General features: G+C 38.7%; 2 protein-coding genes across 2 annotated transcripts in view; both read right to left on the reverse strand.

The window, feature by feature from the left end:
• Nucleotides 1-846, reverse strand: part of rras2 (RAS related 2) — a 35,464-nt gene extending 34,618 nt beyond the window's left edge. Inside the window, exon 1 of the mRNA XM_079245713.1 lies at nt 396-846. Coding sequence (XP_079101839.1) covers nt 396-497 — 102 coding nt within the window. The 5' untranslated portion in view covers nt 498-846. The remainder of the gene's footprint in view (nt 1-395) is intronic.
• A 2,161-nt stretch (nt 847-3,007) lies between these two features.
• Nucleotides 3,008-11,493, reverse strand: copb1 (COPI coat complex subunit beta 1). Its single transcript, XM_079241052.1, has 22 exons — nt 11,370-11,493; nt 10,688-10,834; nt 10,348-10,577; nt 9,627-9,796; nt 9,404-9,518; nt 9,209-9,301; nt 8,977-9,114; nt 8,729-8,848; nt 8,354-8,461; nt 8,129-8,275; nt 7,869-8,014; nt 7,521-7,617; nt 7,257-7,417; nt 7,027-7,147; nt 6,716-6,943; nt 6,140-6,319; nt 4,602-4,746; nt 4,340-4,459; nt 4,088-4,233; nt 3,885-3,974; nt 3,512-3,667; nt 3,008-3,259 (listed from the first exon to the last, which is right to left on the reverse strand). The coding sequence occupies exons 2-22, from the start codon at nt 10,776-10,778 to the stop codon at nt 3,200-3,202; spliced, it is 2,862 nt and encodes a 953-aa protein (XP_079097178.1). The 5' UTR covers nt 10,779-10,834; nt 11,370-11,493; the 3' UTR covers nt 3,008-3,199.
• Nucleotides 11,494-16,153: the final 4,660 nt, after the last annotated feature.

Genomic DNA, 16,153 nt, shown 5'->3' on the forward strand with positions numbered 1-16,153 from the left:
GCCATTCCACACTCAGAGAGTTGTTAGTACTTAGCATGGATTCAAATTCCGGTTCTTTACTTTCCAAACCAAGTTAATAAAATAGGACAACTCGGGAGACCCACTTTTCTTTCTCTTTAGACTAGCGGCAATATAAAATGCAAAGTGGAAGTGGTCCTCTCGGAAACCGTCGTGTTAAAGTGACAGGCATTTAAATATCCCCCATTTTCGTCCTAAAATCTTTCAACAACTAGTTTCAGGCCTCGGCAAAGTAGCGAGAAGAACACAACCGGTATCAGTTTGCGGGGTTCCGTGTCTGGCCTCTCTTCTCTTTTCGCCTTGTTACTGGAGAAGCAGGGAAATCAAAGCCAGGCAAGAAAAAAAAAAATGCCAAGGAAGGCTCTGCTGCTACTGACCTGAATAAACTGTATAGTCAGGGCTGATTTTCCGACACCTCCGCCTCCGACCACAACCAGCCGATACTTCTCCTGCACCGAGCCGTCCTTCCAGCCAGCCATCGAGGACACTTCACGCCGCCGCTGCCTAAACACCAGTGTGAGCAGCAAACACCCACTTTCCCCTGTAAAACTGAACAAGAGGCGCTGCGGTGGAGACACCGGAACGCAAGAGAGGGAGCCCAGTTATGTGCCGAAAAGACTCAGTAGTGTAGTCCGTCTGGCTCACGGATAGCGGTGGGGAAGGATCCGGGAGTTACGGCCGTTTGTCCATACGCCTCACCGTGTTTCCAGCCTCGACAACACTGCGCTGTTCAAAGATGTGGATCCGATAGTGGGAGTAATCAGCCAGGCCACTACTAATGTCTGGCGCTAGGGGCCCTTCTACAAGCTGTTTGACACTGCCTCAACACCCCCCACCACCATTGCCACCGCAAACACACATTCGCAGCCCACTCTGCAGCCCTGTCCTGAGACTAGTATCACACACCCTGCAGTCACATTCCTGTCCTCAGTGTGTCTCCTCACTGCAACTACAGGAAATTAAGCTGGCATGGACTAATGAACACAGTCATAATATGACTGTCATAATATGTTAAAATGGTTAAAAATCTGGAAACATTTATTTTTTTCATTTACTTTTTTTTTTTTTTAAAAACCCATTTAATTCTGCCTAGCTTTACAGGCTACATAAAAGCTCAGAAAATACAGTCACTCAAATGAGTCTTACATTTAATAATTAAGAAATGATTATTCTATCAATAATATAAGTTCATGACATCATGATGTCATGATTCTTAACCTCTGGGTCAGGTACCCATCATGGATTTGCCATCATTTCCTTTTGATGCCAAATGGTTGTGGAAAAAACACTACATGTGATATAATTTGTATAAGAATATGTTTAGGTTGGTTTTATTTTACATAACCATACATAAGTCTTTGATAAGCAACTTAATTATTCTGGAGAGATGTGACTCACACTGTCATCAATCCAATCCCCTCACTCACCAAAGTAATAAGTTCATTTTGGCTTTGAGTTTACAAGGAAACTTCACTTCCCAAAAACAAGGAGCTTACCATCCTGATGAAGAAATATTAAATACTTCGTTGTGAAGTAGTCTTTCCATCTATCCATTGTCTCTATGCAGTCATTCCAGTGCAGAGTGTCCTGGTGCAGCAAGAGGCAGGGTGCATCCTGGACATGTCACCAGGTCTTTGCAGGCTCTAAAGTACTTTCAACATGTAAAATTACATTAATTTTGTTTTCAGGTACCTGGTGGCCCAAACCCTTATTAAGATCAGACATTTTAAAAGAGGCTAGTTTGTCATCATATCAATCATGTACCATGTTTGGATAAATCCTGTGGCAAATCTGTCTTCATAAAACAGTAGCTGAACATCTCCAATTTGTTTTGTTACCTGTGGCGCCACCCAGTGACAAGATAGGCAGATGAGAAATGAGTCACTTGATAAGTCTTTGGTTGCAGAGAAAAGTGAGAGAGATGCTTTCTGACATTCATATTTTTTATGTGCTCTGATAACACTGCCAAAGCTCCTCCTTTGTGGGCTTAACGAACCGAAGGTGAGCTGATTATGTTTATTGACCGTTAAGAAATAGTCACTGTCAGTAAACTTTTAAAGGGTCTAAAGAATTGCACAAGTATAAATGCTGAATTAATTTAGACTCTGGCCTTATTGCAGAATAAATATACCATAAATGCTCTTAACAAAGGAACTGAGTGATCCTTCAGCCAAGGAAAGCATTTCTACCTATTCATCAGCTAAATGAGAATCATCATTCAGCTTACACCAAAGCAGACTTTGTACTATCCTTCATTGTGACACGTGCTGCATGAGTGACATCTACATTAAATCAAAAGAGACCATTCACAGCACTCGGTAGCTGGAGTGTTGCTGAGCTGCTAGAAAGCCCACTGTTTATTTTCACAGCTGAAGTTCTGACCTCAAAGCCACCTTTCAGCCTTTATCTAACCCCCCTGGAGGGCCAGATTCTCCCGATATTGTAAATGTATGACTGGGGTCGCGACCTTTAGTCTGGCCAATTCCCAGAAATGTCCTTTACTCATAAATTATAAACAGGAGGGCAAGTGGAACATTCACGCCTGTGCCAACGCTAAGCTCTCTCCATCTCATTATCTCTGTGACGGCAAAACCTAAAAGATGACTCAAGGGGAAAAATTGGAAGAATTTCCGCATTATATTATCGTGTTTTAAAAAAATAAATAAATTTAAAAAAAAAAAAATCACATTCATGGCTTAGATATGCATGTGTTTAGTCAGTTTTTAGGATTACCAACACCACACATTCCTATCAGTTGCACCCTCAGATATCACAAGAGGAATGTGAGGAATTCTAATTAGCGCTCGGAGATATGCAGCTGAACTCGGAGTTCCCTCACGTAAAGGGCTCAGGCACCTTTAGGCAACAGTAAGAAATCCTTTGAAATCTGATACAAAGCATCAAATCAGTGCAGTGCAACTTTGCAAAAGATGGTGGTGGCAGCTTCACACACTTTAATGAATTACAGGAAGAAATCATTTTAATACATACATTTATTGAAAATTAAACAGGACAGATGAAGAGCTTTGCTGGGAGGAAAGTTCCAGAAAGAAAATGTTTTAAAAAAAAACAAAAAACAGAAGGGACAAAAGCCACTGACCATACTGATTTCTTAACTTGCAATGTAAAAAAAAAAAAAAAAAAGATGCAGAAAGAGTGACACAAGACAACAGCAGTCATTTCAGATGTTTGACTTTTTCTGGGAAAGGTTGATCTTGTCACCGAGGCTCAGGGCCATTCCCTGTGGAGGGAAGGAAGATTATGTTTAAAACACAGGTCATGTGCCATCATTAGTAAATATGAAAGAAGTAGTATCAATGCAAATCTACATCTTGTTAATTACACACAACCATCTCTTTTCTTTGTTTCTTTAATCTGCTGTTTAACCTAGAAATGAATTGGCCGCCCTGCTTTCACTTAAAAGCAAATGCACCCAGTCCTGCCTCTACCTCTCAGATTCATACGAGCTTGCGGTGCAGCAGCTGTGACCCACCTGGCTTTTTGCTCTAATGCGTATGTGTCCGTTGACAGGTGCCTCGGGCCCCAGGTGGATGGGCTTCTCGATGCTGACATTGGCCAGGGCATCTTCTCCAAAGATAGAACGAGCATAAAGGTTGGCAGCCATGAAGCCGCAGAAGCCAGAGAGTGCCTAGTTTAAAAAGACAAAAAGAAGTGAATCGTAAACAATGCTGTCTGATAAGAACACAGTTGTGACACATCTACAGAAACAGCTTATCGATGCTGTGCACGTGTGCAGAGTTACTGCAATGTAGAGTGGCAGACAAAACATAAATTTATTAAATCTGAATTAAAAAAAAAAGAAGCTTAATCTGCCACTTTATGTTTCTGTAGAATCTTATACAAACCTTTTCAGGAGTCAGACACTTCATGTTGGTGGATCTGAGGATGTGCTGGAGGTACTCATTCAGATCGGTGATGTTTGTGTTCACTGTCACCTACAATAAAGAAAAGTTAACTTAAACAATTAAATATTTTCATTAACCAAAGCACTGTTTATTAATTAGTCAGTTTCTGGGAGTTGGAAATAAGGAAGTTATGAAAATCCTACTTTGTTTTCCCACTCAAACTCCGCCCACATCTGCCTGAATTCTGCGTCAGTGCAGGAGGCTGGCTGGATGTAGTCCATGATGTCAATGTGGATGTCGCTGAGGACGACACAGTTTCTGTCGCTTGCAGCACCAGACACGTCATAGACTGGGAGGAAATCACAGGAATTAGAAAAATTTGCAATCAAAAACAAACAAACATAAGCTGAACCTTAATTTTTAATAAAAACACACAAAAACAATGTATCTCTTACCAATATTTCCGAATATAATTCCATTCTCAGTAGAAGCAACTTTGACGTTTGCTTTGATGTTTGCAAAGTCATGAGGAGCCAGAGTCAGAGGAGAAGGCTTTTCAACCAACTTGAGATCCCCTGCAGAGTGGAAGGGTGAGAAAGAAAAAAAAAAGCTTAGTTAAGTACAACACGAATGTTAGGAAAGGAAAACAAAACAGCAGCTTAGCCTGATGAAGTCCACACATCCGCCGCGTGAGGTGGAATATTAAACCACACTAACCTAAAGTCGCCAGCTCAAGGGTACAGTTCTGAAGAGTATCGCCAGTCTGGTTGACCACCAGCACATCCAGCACAATGTCATACTGGTTGACATGAACATAGGCTTCAGCATACACTGGATCAGAGAAACCCGTCAACTGGGTCACCTGATTTGGGGGAAAAAAAAAAAAAGACAATTATCATTTCCACTAGAAACAAATATAACCTTTTATCTATAAGCAAATATTATTTTTTATTTTTTTATATATCAGAACATGCACAAGAACAAAGATCAGAGGCATGTACAGTGAATTGTGATTAACCTAACCCGGATATCTCTGTTAGCTGGGTTGACTTATCCAGATGTTCAGGATAAACGATACTACAAAGTTGGTTATCAACTTGGTAATTCAACACAGGGTTCGCCCTTTTTGATAAGTGGGCGTTCACATAAAATTGATAGTTTGTAAAGTCTGACCAACTTAAAACACGTAGGACCTCTGCAGAGTAGCTACTGTACCACAGAGGAGCAGACGGTTCGTCTTCAAAAACAATAAACTCATCATTCAGGCCAAAAGCAACACAGTTGCCATGAATAACTGCTGGCAGAAAATTTAACTGTGTTAATGCGTACATTTGTTTATTAATTGATCACACAGTATAAAACGGACAACACCCTGATCACTTATTCTTTATTACTGCCCAGACGTTTTGGGTAGAAATTCTGCGGTTCCTTCCTTCCCTTTTATATTTTCCACTCACTTCTTTTGGGGCTCAGCACTCCATGTTAGCACATTTGGTTTTAAATATTAATTCTTCACCATGACCGCAAGAGTTATAGCATGTTCTGTTAGTACAAGATTCTGTAGTTTTGCCATGTGTGACTTATAATGAACCTGACTGTTTCTTATGTAACCCTAGTGGAGGTAAATGGAAAGTACAAAAACATACTTCACAAGCTTTATGTCTTCATCAACAGGATTGCATCAATCCCTAAAAACACTCTCTCCTCTCATGATCCATGCACCTATGTTGACATAATGGGTACGTTATTTTCCAAAAGAACAGATTGGTCAGGAGGTGGTGGTTTTATACTTTTATACTGGTCCTGCTGGCGAGCTATTCCCCTTTTATACTATTACCTAGAACATAACCTGCTCTGAAGCAGTTCAGCACAAGTTACCATGGTGACTTCATAGTAGAGAAAACCCAGGGTTAACCCTGAAGTTATCTGATAAGAAAAAAAAATCAAGCTTCATCTTACAGGCCTCTGATGAAGTCAAATCAATAAAAAAAAAAAAGCCAAAAATAAAAGGATACATTATGAGCACTAAATAAGTTCCATTTAGTTACTTAAGAAAACGTCTAATCATATAAACATGTTTTCACTGTGCAAAAACATCTTCTGAGGTAAATGCAGCAGGGTCTTAAATGTTTTTACAACAATAAATGGGACAGTTTTCACAACAACTAAACCATCCCAATCTCCCCAGAGAGATCATCTCCGAGCCAAAATATGCGCATCCCATTTACGGCTTTTCTGCAGCTCTTGTGTTGTACCTTGTTGAGTTTTGATGCCAGGGGATCAGCAGCTTCTTTCCTCTGAGTGTTACCCATGGCAGCGAGCAGGCTAAGCTGAAACTGGTCCTCTTTAGAGGTCATCTCATTTTTGGCAGTGAGCTGCATGAATGAGATCGGATCGTCTGCCTGCACCGTCACATTTCGTTTCTCCGACTCTTTCTGTGGTCAGAATAGAAAACAAGTTAAGGTATGGTGGTCATCTGCCTCATCGATGCAACTCTAAAATACTATTTATTTACACTGGCAAATGTTTCCGCAGAAATGAAACATTTGATATTAAGCTAATTAATTTCAGCAGTTTTAACTTCCTAAAAATCCACATTTGGGTCTTCCTTCAATAAACTATGTCATCTCTTTCTCCAAAATATAAAGAGTTAAAAATTGCTCTTGAGATGTGAACATGAATCAATAAAGTTTGTCTTTATAGTAAAAACACATTTGAAAATGTGTGAGCAGGAACTCACAGTTACTACAAATAAAAAATGCAGATCTGCATTGCGCCTTAGCCATGTGAGGAAGTCCAACACAGAGACTGGTCCCAGAGACAGTCATTACCTTCTGTGACAGCTTCTCTTCCTCCAGTCGGACTGTTAGCATATGTGACAGGGATCTGCGGCACTCCTTGTTGAAAATGTCATTCATAAGTGGCGAACACTCTGACAGGACCTTCAGGCAGAGTGAGATGCGGTCCACATCATCGTCTGTAATTGGCTTCTTGGGCAGAGCAGACTTGCCCAGGTGCAGCACAGTGACCATTATCAGCATGGCCTCGGCAACAAACGACTGCAGAGGCAGCAAAATGGCAGGGATTAGAGGAACCAGCAGAAAATGGCACAATTAAATTAAGCTGAGACTGGATAACTTACATTTTGTTTCCTTTTGTCTTGGACAATTGTTACATAGCGCAAGGCCACTTTGGTAAGTGTAGTAGCCAAGGAAGCTGCCACAAAGAAGTCTCCATCCATCAAAAAGCCTCTGAGTGGCGGCCTAGTAAAACAAAGCACGCAAAATAAACCTGAATTAGATTAAAACATTTTATAAATCAATGAAATATTGTCTATAAACATAAAATTCCTCCACAAAATGTAAAGTTTACCTATCCTCTTCTTTCTTTGAAGGCCTTGAGGAGCTCAGGGCACTTTGTGTCACATAGGTGCCCATTTCTGTCACTAGCTTCTGAGCTGGAGCTGCAGTCACTTCATCCTCCGGTTTCACCTCACCGGCTTCTTTCTTGATCTCATTCTCGACAATTGGGATCTGTCAGAGCGAGAGGCGGGGATCACGTATATGTATCACCTTTACTCAAGCTGGAACCGACCGATAAGCTTGTGCCGCATGTAAAAAGTATAAACAAACATACCTCTCCCAAAGACCTGCGTACTTCAGTCATCACACTCTGGATGTCGTCCTTCGTGCTGCAGTATTCTCCTAAGATCCAAAGAGCTCCTCTGTAAATCCTGAAACAAATCATTAGTGGTAAAAGTCAGAAAAATGCACGACCACCAACTCCAACTCTGATGAGCAGCCACGAGGTAAAAGATACAGGCGATGCAGTATGGAAATATCAGTATTCACAGAGTACCGACTTCTCTCACAAACACTGAATGCATAGTTGTTACTGAGCTTTTCTTTAGAACTCTTACGAGTCAAACAAATATTAACCCTGATCCTGCATGTTATACCTATAAATATGCTGATAAAGCCTTACTTGACAGTTTTGATGGCGTGAAACACTTCCAACATCTTTTCGATGATCAAGGGTCTCAAGTTATCAAACCTCTGAATGGCCTCACGCACAAACTCCAGGACATCAGCAGCAGCTGCCTCATTGGTGTCACTCAGGAATTCCATCAGCTGGAAATCAAACACACAAAAGACTTTAATTGTGGGTCAAGCTGCTTAATATAGAAATGACAATGAAATTATAGAGCATCTTTTTTTTCTAAATTCCATTGACAGGAAACTCACCACAGGTATAACATTGGCGGCCATGTCCGGGAAGCGCACACTGCAGGAATGGAGGGTGCGCACCAAGAGCTGCCTGTACTTATCAGTGTCTTCGTGCTCGGTTACATTGTTTGTCTTGATCACCTCTTTCTTCAAAACAATCACCAACTAAAGACAAGACAGGTGTCAGTATATTTACACACAACTCCACCTCCTACCAGTGTAAAGGCACCAAAAGTGTCACACCTCCTCTACATTGCGAGATGAAACCAGGTCCAGCGCAAGCTGCAAGGTCTTTTTTCTAACTTCCAGGTCAGGGGTGCTGAGGACACGAAGGATGTCCATCACAAGGTCCTGGAGAAAAGAAAAAACAAGTCTTAATGGATGTGATGCATCATAGATGCAGCAAACTGGTGCAGTCCTTTAAAAAGAATGAACAAACTTTTCCCTAGATTTATTTAAAAAAAGAAAAAAAGAAAAGGTTAATAAAGTGCAAAATACTGCAAAAAACAATCTTCTAAATGTTACAAGAAGGTATATAGATTTATTTTTCCTCTAAGAACTTAAAAAAAAATAAACTTAAGAGTGGCTTATGTTAACCACAGCTATAATTCAACCCACCTGAAGTACACGCTCATGAGTGGGATGCTCCTTCAGCTCAATCAGACGATCAAGAACAATCAACTTCACGTTGTTGTCACTCTCCTTGATGATCAAATCAATGTAGCACTGTGCAGCAGCCTGCAGTCCAACCAAACACAAGATGCATGAAAGACTGTATGACCCTAGAAACGTCACTGTGGTTTGTGTCGGGCATTACCAGCACCACAAAACCAGTAAACAGCTACAAGATGAAAGCGATAATGTACCTTAATAGCTGTGGGGGCACTTGAGAGGGTTACAAGGGTGCCAGCGGCCTCGTACTTGACAGCTGGGCTGGAGGACTGCAGCAGGTTGTAGATGCAACGGATAAATCGTGCACGCTCAGAGGGGTTAGCATGGCAAACCTGACAAAAGCAGAAATTCAGACAGTAAATGCGCTCTGGTTGTATGCTACTACATTCACATGGCCAAACCAGTATAAAAAACTTCGGAAATCACCTTATAAATCAGCTCCACAATGACCAGTTGCAAGATGTCACCAAAAGTGTGAACTTGGTCGATACATGTGCTAAGGTAATCCAAAGCTCGATCCTGCAAAAGCAGGAGAATATAGTTTAGGCTTTTGAGGCAAGTACTATATTTGGTGTCACTAGAAACATTGGGATATGGTTAAAATGCCAAAAAGATACAAACCTGATCTGCATGAATCAGCATCATGAAGGCATTTCTCTTGCAGCTGGCATCTTTCTCATTGACAAGAAAATCATGGATCAGCTCTGGTGCATCGGGGATGAGATGCTCAAAATTCCTAAAACAATTAAAAGTTGCTCAGTGGTACCAGATGACTCAAGAACCAACAGCCTTTTATAAAAACTAACATCAGAAAAAAAGAAGAAAAAATATCAACAGATAGTACCTATAGATGGTATAAATGGCCAGTACAGCATTGCGCCGCACATAGCTGTGACGATGCTCCAGGCAGGCTCGGATGGCTGGCATGAGAGGCTCCAGCAACTCAGACTCCTTCAGTTTGCAGAGGAAACGCAGAGTGGAGCCACGGATGAACTCGTTGGGATGCTGCAAGTCCTGGAAATGAGAACAATTTCAAATGATTATTTCTTAATGACTTTAAAAACAGAGCAGCAGTAGAACCACGACACATTCAGAACATTCTAATGTCGCAGCTGTTAATCTATTAATATCATTCACTCATCACCGCTGGATCTGAGGGGCAGTCTTTGATCATTACAGTTTATTTGCTTGTCTGTTTCTCCACTGCAAAGATTCAGCAAGTTTACATTAACAGGCCAAATTTAGAAATAAATTGCCAATGTTAAAGAAGAAAGTTGTTGCCCTTATCTTCAAAATGTAAATGAGACCAAATACTTGCAGTCAGCAGCCGTGTGGTACAATCTGTGGCAAATGATTATCACTTTGTATTAAAGAAGGGTGAACTAGGGATAATGTGAACTAGTTAAAGAGGCTCAATAGAAACCCTGACAAACCTTCAGATGTGGGCAACTTGCATATAAGCCTCTAACATTACTAACATTTTATCCTGTAACTATTGACAGCATATTATTATGCATAGAATAAACAACAGTACAGATGGTTCAGGTTAGAAAACGCTCGCTAACCTTTCTGTAAGCATCACAGACCAAAATCATCTCCTGAAGCAGCTTGCCATCTGGAGTCGTTTTGGGGACAATCTCCCAGAAAACCAGCAGCAGCTTCTTGATGGTGTGATCTTGAAGTGGCAGCACAAAGCGAATTATGGTCATCAGGAGTCCTGGCAACTTCTCACCATTCAGGATCATGATGATGACCTTCTTCAGGGCTTCAGTCTTTGCTTTGATCTCCCCCTTTTCTAAAAAGACAAAAAAAAAAAAAAAAAAAAAAAAAAAATGTGGTAGCAAGGATATGTGTTTCCCAGCAGTTATTCAGAGTCACAAAAAAAAAAAAAAAAAAAAAAATTACCTAGATCTGCTTTCAGGCTGACTTCAGATGGGGGCTCTGAGTCCGACGCCACATTGATGAGAGTGTAACAAACATTTTCTGCAGCGGTCATTTTGCTGCTGTGTTTATATCAGCTTAGCAAAATCCCAGTGAATATTTAAACAATACCTGCACAAATGAAAAGAATAGGTGGATTAGTAAATTCCCGTGAAAACAATAATAAATGGCAGCAAAAGTGACCCATCTAACAATTAAGATGTCAGAATCTAATTAAGATTTAAAGAAATTTAGCGACTAGTTTTTTGGGTTGTTTTTTTTTTTTGCTGTTTTCTACAGCTGAACAGGCGTGCCATCGTCACAAAAATCCCAATAGAGCTGCTACAATAACAGACGCAGCTAATATTGCAAGATCTAAGACAAGAAACTGTCACGAAAAACGCCAAAATTCCTATTTTGAGTTAAATTGAGGTATTTATCTTTGCACCAAATAAGTGTGTAGGAAAATTCATTATTATACATGCAGTTAAATTGTGTTAGAATGTAAATTTGGCTGTGAACTAGCCTGAGTTAGCTAGCGCCAGCTAAGCTTTTGCCCAGAGTAGCAATGAAATGGAGGACAGCAGTGTAAGCTAGCTTTCTAACCAGTTAGCGCCGATCAGCAAAGACAAAATTACAAATGTTGGAAGAAACGCAAACAACTTACCCTAATGAACAATTATGATCTCGGACTGTCTCCGATATCCAATTTAGGGTACTGTCATGTGCGATAATTCCAAAGAGGTCCTGTTGGCGAGCTATCCCCCTCGGCTCGGCACTACTTCCTAGTGACGTGGAAGATTACTTTCAGAGCCACATCACTGCTACCGTGCGCCGGAAGGTACAAACAAGTGACGCGTGCCTAAATCTCCAGACGATCCTCGATGTGCGGTTCCGTTCAGACCAGACATTTCTTTATAACCTCGGTAAAGGTCACGTTTTTCCCGCTTTTATCTATCTGTTTGTTGGCATCTTTATGTAAAAACTACGGGGAAAGTTTTGTGATTTTTTTTCTTGGGTCTTGATTTAACTTCCATTAAAAATTGGGAGTGCTCTTGAAGGAATAGTTGATACAGGAATTCTTCACATTATGGGTGGAGATGAGTTTGGTCTGCGCTCTCCTGGTACTTCATCACAAAACACCATACTGCCAGGTTAAATTACAGAAGAAATCCTGGAAACGGGGAATTTGATCCCAACCTGAACCCAACCCTACATTTTCCTCACAAAACGTTACAATATATACGATGATGTATAAAATTAATGGGGTCTGGTCATCTTAAAATTTATTAGAGATAATGAGGTATTTTTGTTTAGTTATTTGTGCGTTTTCTAAATAAAATGTGACTTTCCAGACAAGCAGGCCTACAGCTAAATGACTAAACATTTTCAGATATAATAATAATAATAATAATAATAATAATAATAATAATAATAATAATAATAATAATAATAACAATAATATAATAATAATAATAATAATAATAATAATAATAATAATAAAAAGTAGAGAAGGTTCAGGGAAAACCAGAAGTATGTTTGTTTAAGGTTTCACGAATATCAGCTTCTTATATTTTGTTCAGACACACAGACTCAGCTTGAACTGTGGGGTAGTTAGCATAAAATGAGGAACAGGTAGTTTCAGGGACTATCTTACATTGTTGTTGTTTATACATTTAAAATTTATCAAATTGTGATTATAATAAAATTTGTATATAAAAATTTTGCACTATGAAAGTCCAAAATGTATTCATTTACACACTTTTCCTTATCAGTTTCATTTCATATCAAAATATAATTCGATCTAATTATTTTCAAACTAGATAGATAGATAGATAGATAGATAGATAGATAGATAGATAGATAGATAGATAGATATCTCATTGCAAACGCAGTTTTCAGTCGATCAGGTTTTAAGATTATTTGTCGCCCTCTTGTGGTTGTAATGGAGAACTAACTTTCTGTTATTGCGCTGTTCATCCAAGTTGTTCCTAGTTTAATAAACCTAATAGCTTATTCTTATCAACACAAAACAATTTAATTGGCTCAAGGTGAAGGCCAGCATTTTGTTCCACTCCACTGCAGCATTATAAAACTCCAAAGTTTACCATTTTACAGTACTCTCTACAGAACAATATCCTTTAAAAACAGATAACCCAAGGCTTTAGAGGAATATAGTTCAATTCAATTAAACTTTATTTGTATAGCGCCACTTCACAACAATGTTGTCACAGGACACTTTACATACACTAATCAACATACACATCATTTCGAGCCAATTCATACATATCCTATAATAGAAAACCAACTGATTGCACTGAGTCATGACTTCGATCCAATCCCCCATAATAATATTCATAGTTATTTATAATAATAATAATAATAGTTATTATTTATTTCTGTAGTGTTTTAGATTATATTTTTCCAAAAAAAAAATTCAAATCAGTGTTTACCATTATTATTATGAATATTATTATGAATATTATTATTGTTGTTGTTGTTGTTATTCTTAGGTGTTTAGTTTTTTCTGTGTTTTATTTTGGGTCCACTTTATTTGAGAAAAATCAAAATATTGCCCTCATAACTGTCTAAGCGGTCTACTGGTTTTTAAAGAGTTGGTTGGATGTTTGTTGAAGAAAGCCCACAGCAATTCTCTGTTATCCATTTACTTCTTGCTGTTTTTACTTGTCATTGACTCTTATCTTGTTGCTGGTATTAATGGAGGGATGACAACGCCTAACTTCCAGGAGCCCTGTTTCTAAAGAAATCTATGGCTTTCCATTGTAGAGGTTGCCTCTGATAAATCCCCCCTGTGATGTCCTTAGGCTGAAGGTGGCAAGGTGAGCGCAGTTGTGCAATGATTTAATCCATTTGTTTTTAAGATTCTTTGAGATTTTTCTCTGTGATTTTAAGACAGTTATGCCCAGTTCCACTTTCAATGTTATACAATAGAAATGTCTTTGACTTTTGCTGTTTAATGTGGACATTCTATGGCGGCTGAGCTTTCACACTAGCAGATGGTACACCCAAACATTTACAAGTCGCTGCATAGATGTTGCTATGGAGGACAGAGTGCAAAATATTGACTTTGATTGATTATTTTTTGTATATGTTGCACTATATATTGCTGTAGAGATTCAAATGCAAAGCACACTGAGCCTACAATGAAGTCTTCTTTATTGACAAAACTGCTTTGCAGTGTCTTTCCTTTGACTTTTTTGCAGCAGACATTAAAGCAGCAGGTGCAACAAATGACATTAGAGGTGGCTCTTTTTTGACCCAACAAACATAATTCAAAGCTGGGCCAAATGAAATTATGTGCAATCATTTATAACTTTATTAATGACACGTTCTTTTCTGTTTCCTCAATGTTAAGATGCATTTTACTCACAGCTCACAATATGGAAGGGTCTTTTTTTTATTTCACATTTTCATTGAAAATATAGTATTATCTATCCATATATGGAACAAAATTTAAAACTCTGTTACACTTTTTCACTTTAAAACTTGTTATCCAGTAGTGCTGGATAACAGAAATCTATGTTGAAGTTTTCACAATATGTTACATTAATAATTAACCAGGAAACTTGTTTTACAAAGTTTTTATTTATTTATTTGTTTGTTTATTTTTTCTTTCTTTGTTTATTTATTTATAGAAATAGTAACATATAACTTTAAAATGGCTAACTTCAATGTAAGTTTTCCCAGTTAAGCTTTGGTATGACTTTCTAGGTGGGATGAGCACCTGACTGGATTTCTTTTCAGATCTGATTTTTGGGACACAGGTAGATAAAGCTTCAGGATTAAAAAAAAACAAAACAAACAAAAAAAAAAAACCCGTCATCTTGCCAGTTCTTACAAAGACACAAATAAGTTAACTTGGAAAACTAGAAAAAACTTTACCTTGGTAAACATGTATATCACAAAAGCCAAGCACATAGGTTTCTTTGTTAGACTGTCAATAGTGAAAAGCACCTCAGACAAAGGACCATGTTTATCAAATAGCTCTTTGATGTAGAAGGAAACTTCTGGGAAGAGCGAAGACATGCTGGACGGATTTTTATCTCTCGGCTGGCCAGGGAACGCCTTGGGATCCCCCCCTGCAGAGTTGCCAAATGTGGCTGGGAAAAGGGAAGTCTGGGCTTCCCTGCTTAGGCTGCTGCCCCTGCGACCTGACCCCATAAGCGGCAGAAATTGGATGGATGAATGGATGGATGGATGGATGGCCAACAGTTGTGGCCAATGACTGTGATACTCAATTAGCAATGCAAATAAAACCAACACCAATTCTTTTCACATAATTCAGGATATTAAAACAGGGTGGGATGGCTCTGTGTAGGAACGACTAATCCGATAGTCTTCAATGGTGTATTTTCCCTAAATGATGGCCTCCACTGTGATCACCATCTATTGATGTGGTAGTTTCTGACTATGGCAGCCAGATCAGAAACAAATTAAATGTGTCCCTAAAGATGACAACCCCCCCCCCCCCCCCCCCCTTAAACTTACAGCTGCTAATGTTGTTACAGAGGGTCTAACAATAAATAAATAAACTAATAAATAAATGAACAAAGAACTATCTAGAGAGTATTAACTCTTACAGGTAAGTCTTTCTAGTTGATTTATCCACCTGTCTGAGTTTATTACAAATGACAGACATGTATCAGACAGACATATTTATAAAAGTGGGAAATAAACTATAAATACAGCAATCTTTTGGTTCTGGTTTGATGAATAAATCAAATGGTAAAGTTCAAAGATATTTTTAATATGCCTTTTTTCTATATTAATTAAGAAATCACAGGTCACCCTTTAGTAAAGACTGAAAGCATCGGTTTTTTTTTTAAAACCCGTAAAACTTTTTCCACCTGTTGACCCCCATCGAACCTGTAAAATATTTTCCGTTTGTTTATTCTGGTGCGTTGATTCGACAATCATTGACTTTCCCCTGCTTCGTCAGGACAACCAAACGATCACAGAGCAGCGTGATGCAGCGACACACAGCGGTCACATTGACCCAAACACTAATTTATCTGAAAAGGGCAAATAACTCGCACATACTTAAATAACAGATAACCCTAACCCATCTTAATTAACTGCATTTTGGTGATATACAATATATTTTATGAAATAAAAACATGAATAATAAGTAATAACAACGAGCTGAAGTTACAGTTAAAGATATCAAATGACAGTATCAGGAAGATTTGCTAGCTAACATCTTAAAAATCACCCCTAAAAATAAAATACATAATAAAGAAAATCTTAACATTAGGATTACTGTGATTAAAGACATTGTTAAAGTCATTAAGCATCGTAATTTAATTTGACCAGTTCTAATGCTAGCAAGATACTAATTCTGTTTTATTGATATTTTCTCCTCATGACATTGTTTTGCTTATATTGTTTTTAATAGTTGTTTATGATTTGTGGCTTTTAAAAATTCTCTAT

Source organism: Telmatherina bonti (genome assembly GCF_933228915.1).
Source record: "Telmatherina bonti genome assembly, chromosome: 1".
NCBI lineage: Eukaryota > Metazoa > Chordata > Actinopteri > Atheriniformes > Telmatherinidae > Telmatherina > Telmatherina bonti.

What these genes read in the sequence shown, in the direction of transcription:
- copb1 (XM_079241052.1), bottom strand. Translation starts at nt 10,778, where the DNA reads ATGACCGCTGCAGAAAATGTTTGTTACACTCTCATCAATGTGGCGTCG. An exon ending in CATCTCGCAATGTAGAGGAG is followed by an intron (nt 8,276 to 8,353) that starts GTGTGACACTTT and finishes TCTTGTCTTTAG; the next exon opens with TTGGTGATTGTTTTGAAGAA. An exon ending in GCATTAGAGCAAAAAGCCAG is followed by an intron (nt 3,260 to 3,511) that starts GTGGGTCACAGC and finishes TTCCCTCCACAG; the next exon opens with GGAATGGCCCTGAGCCTCGG.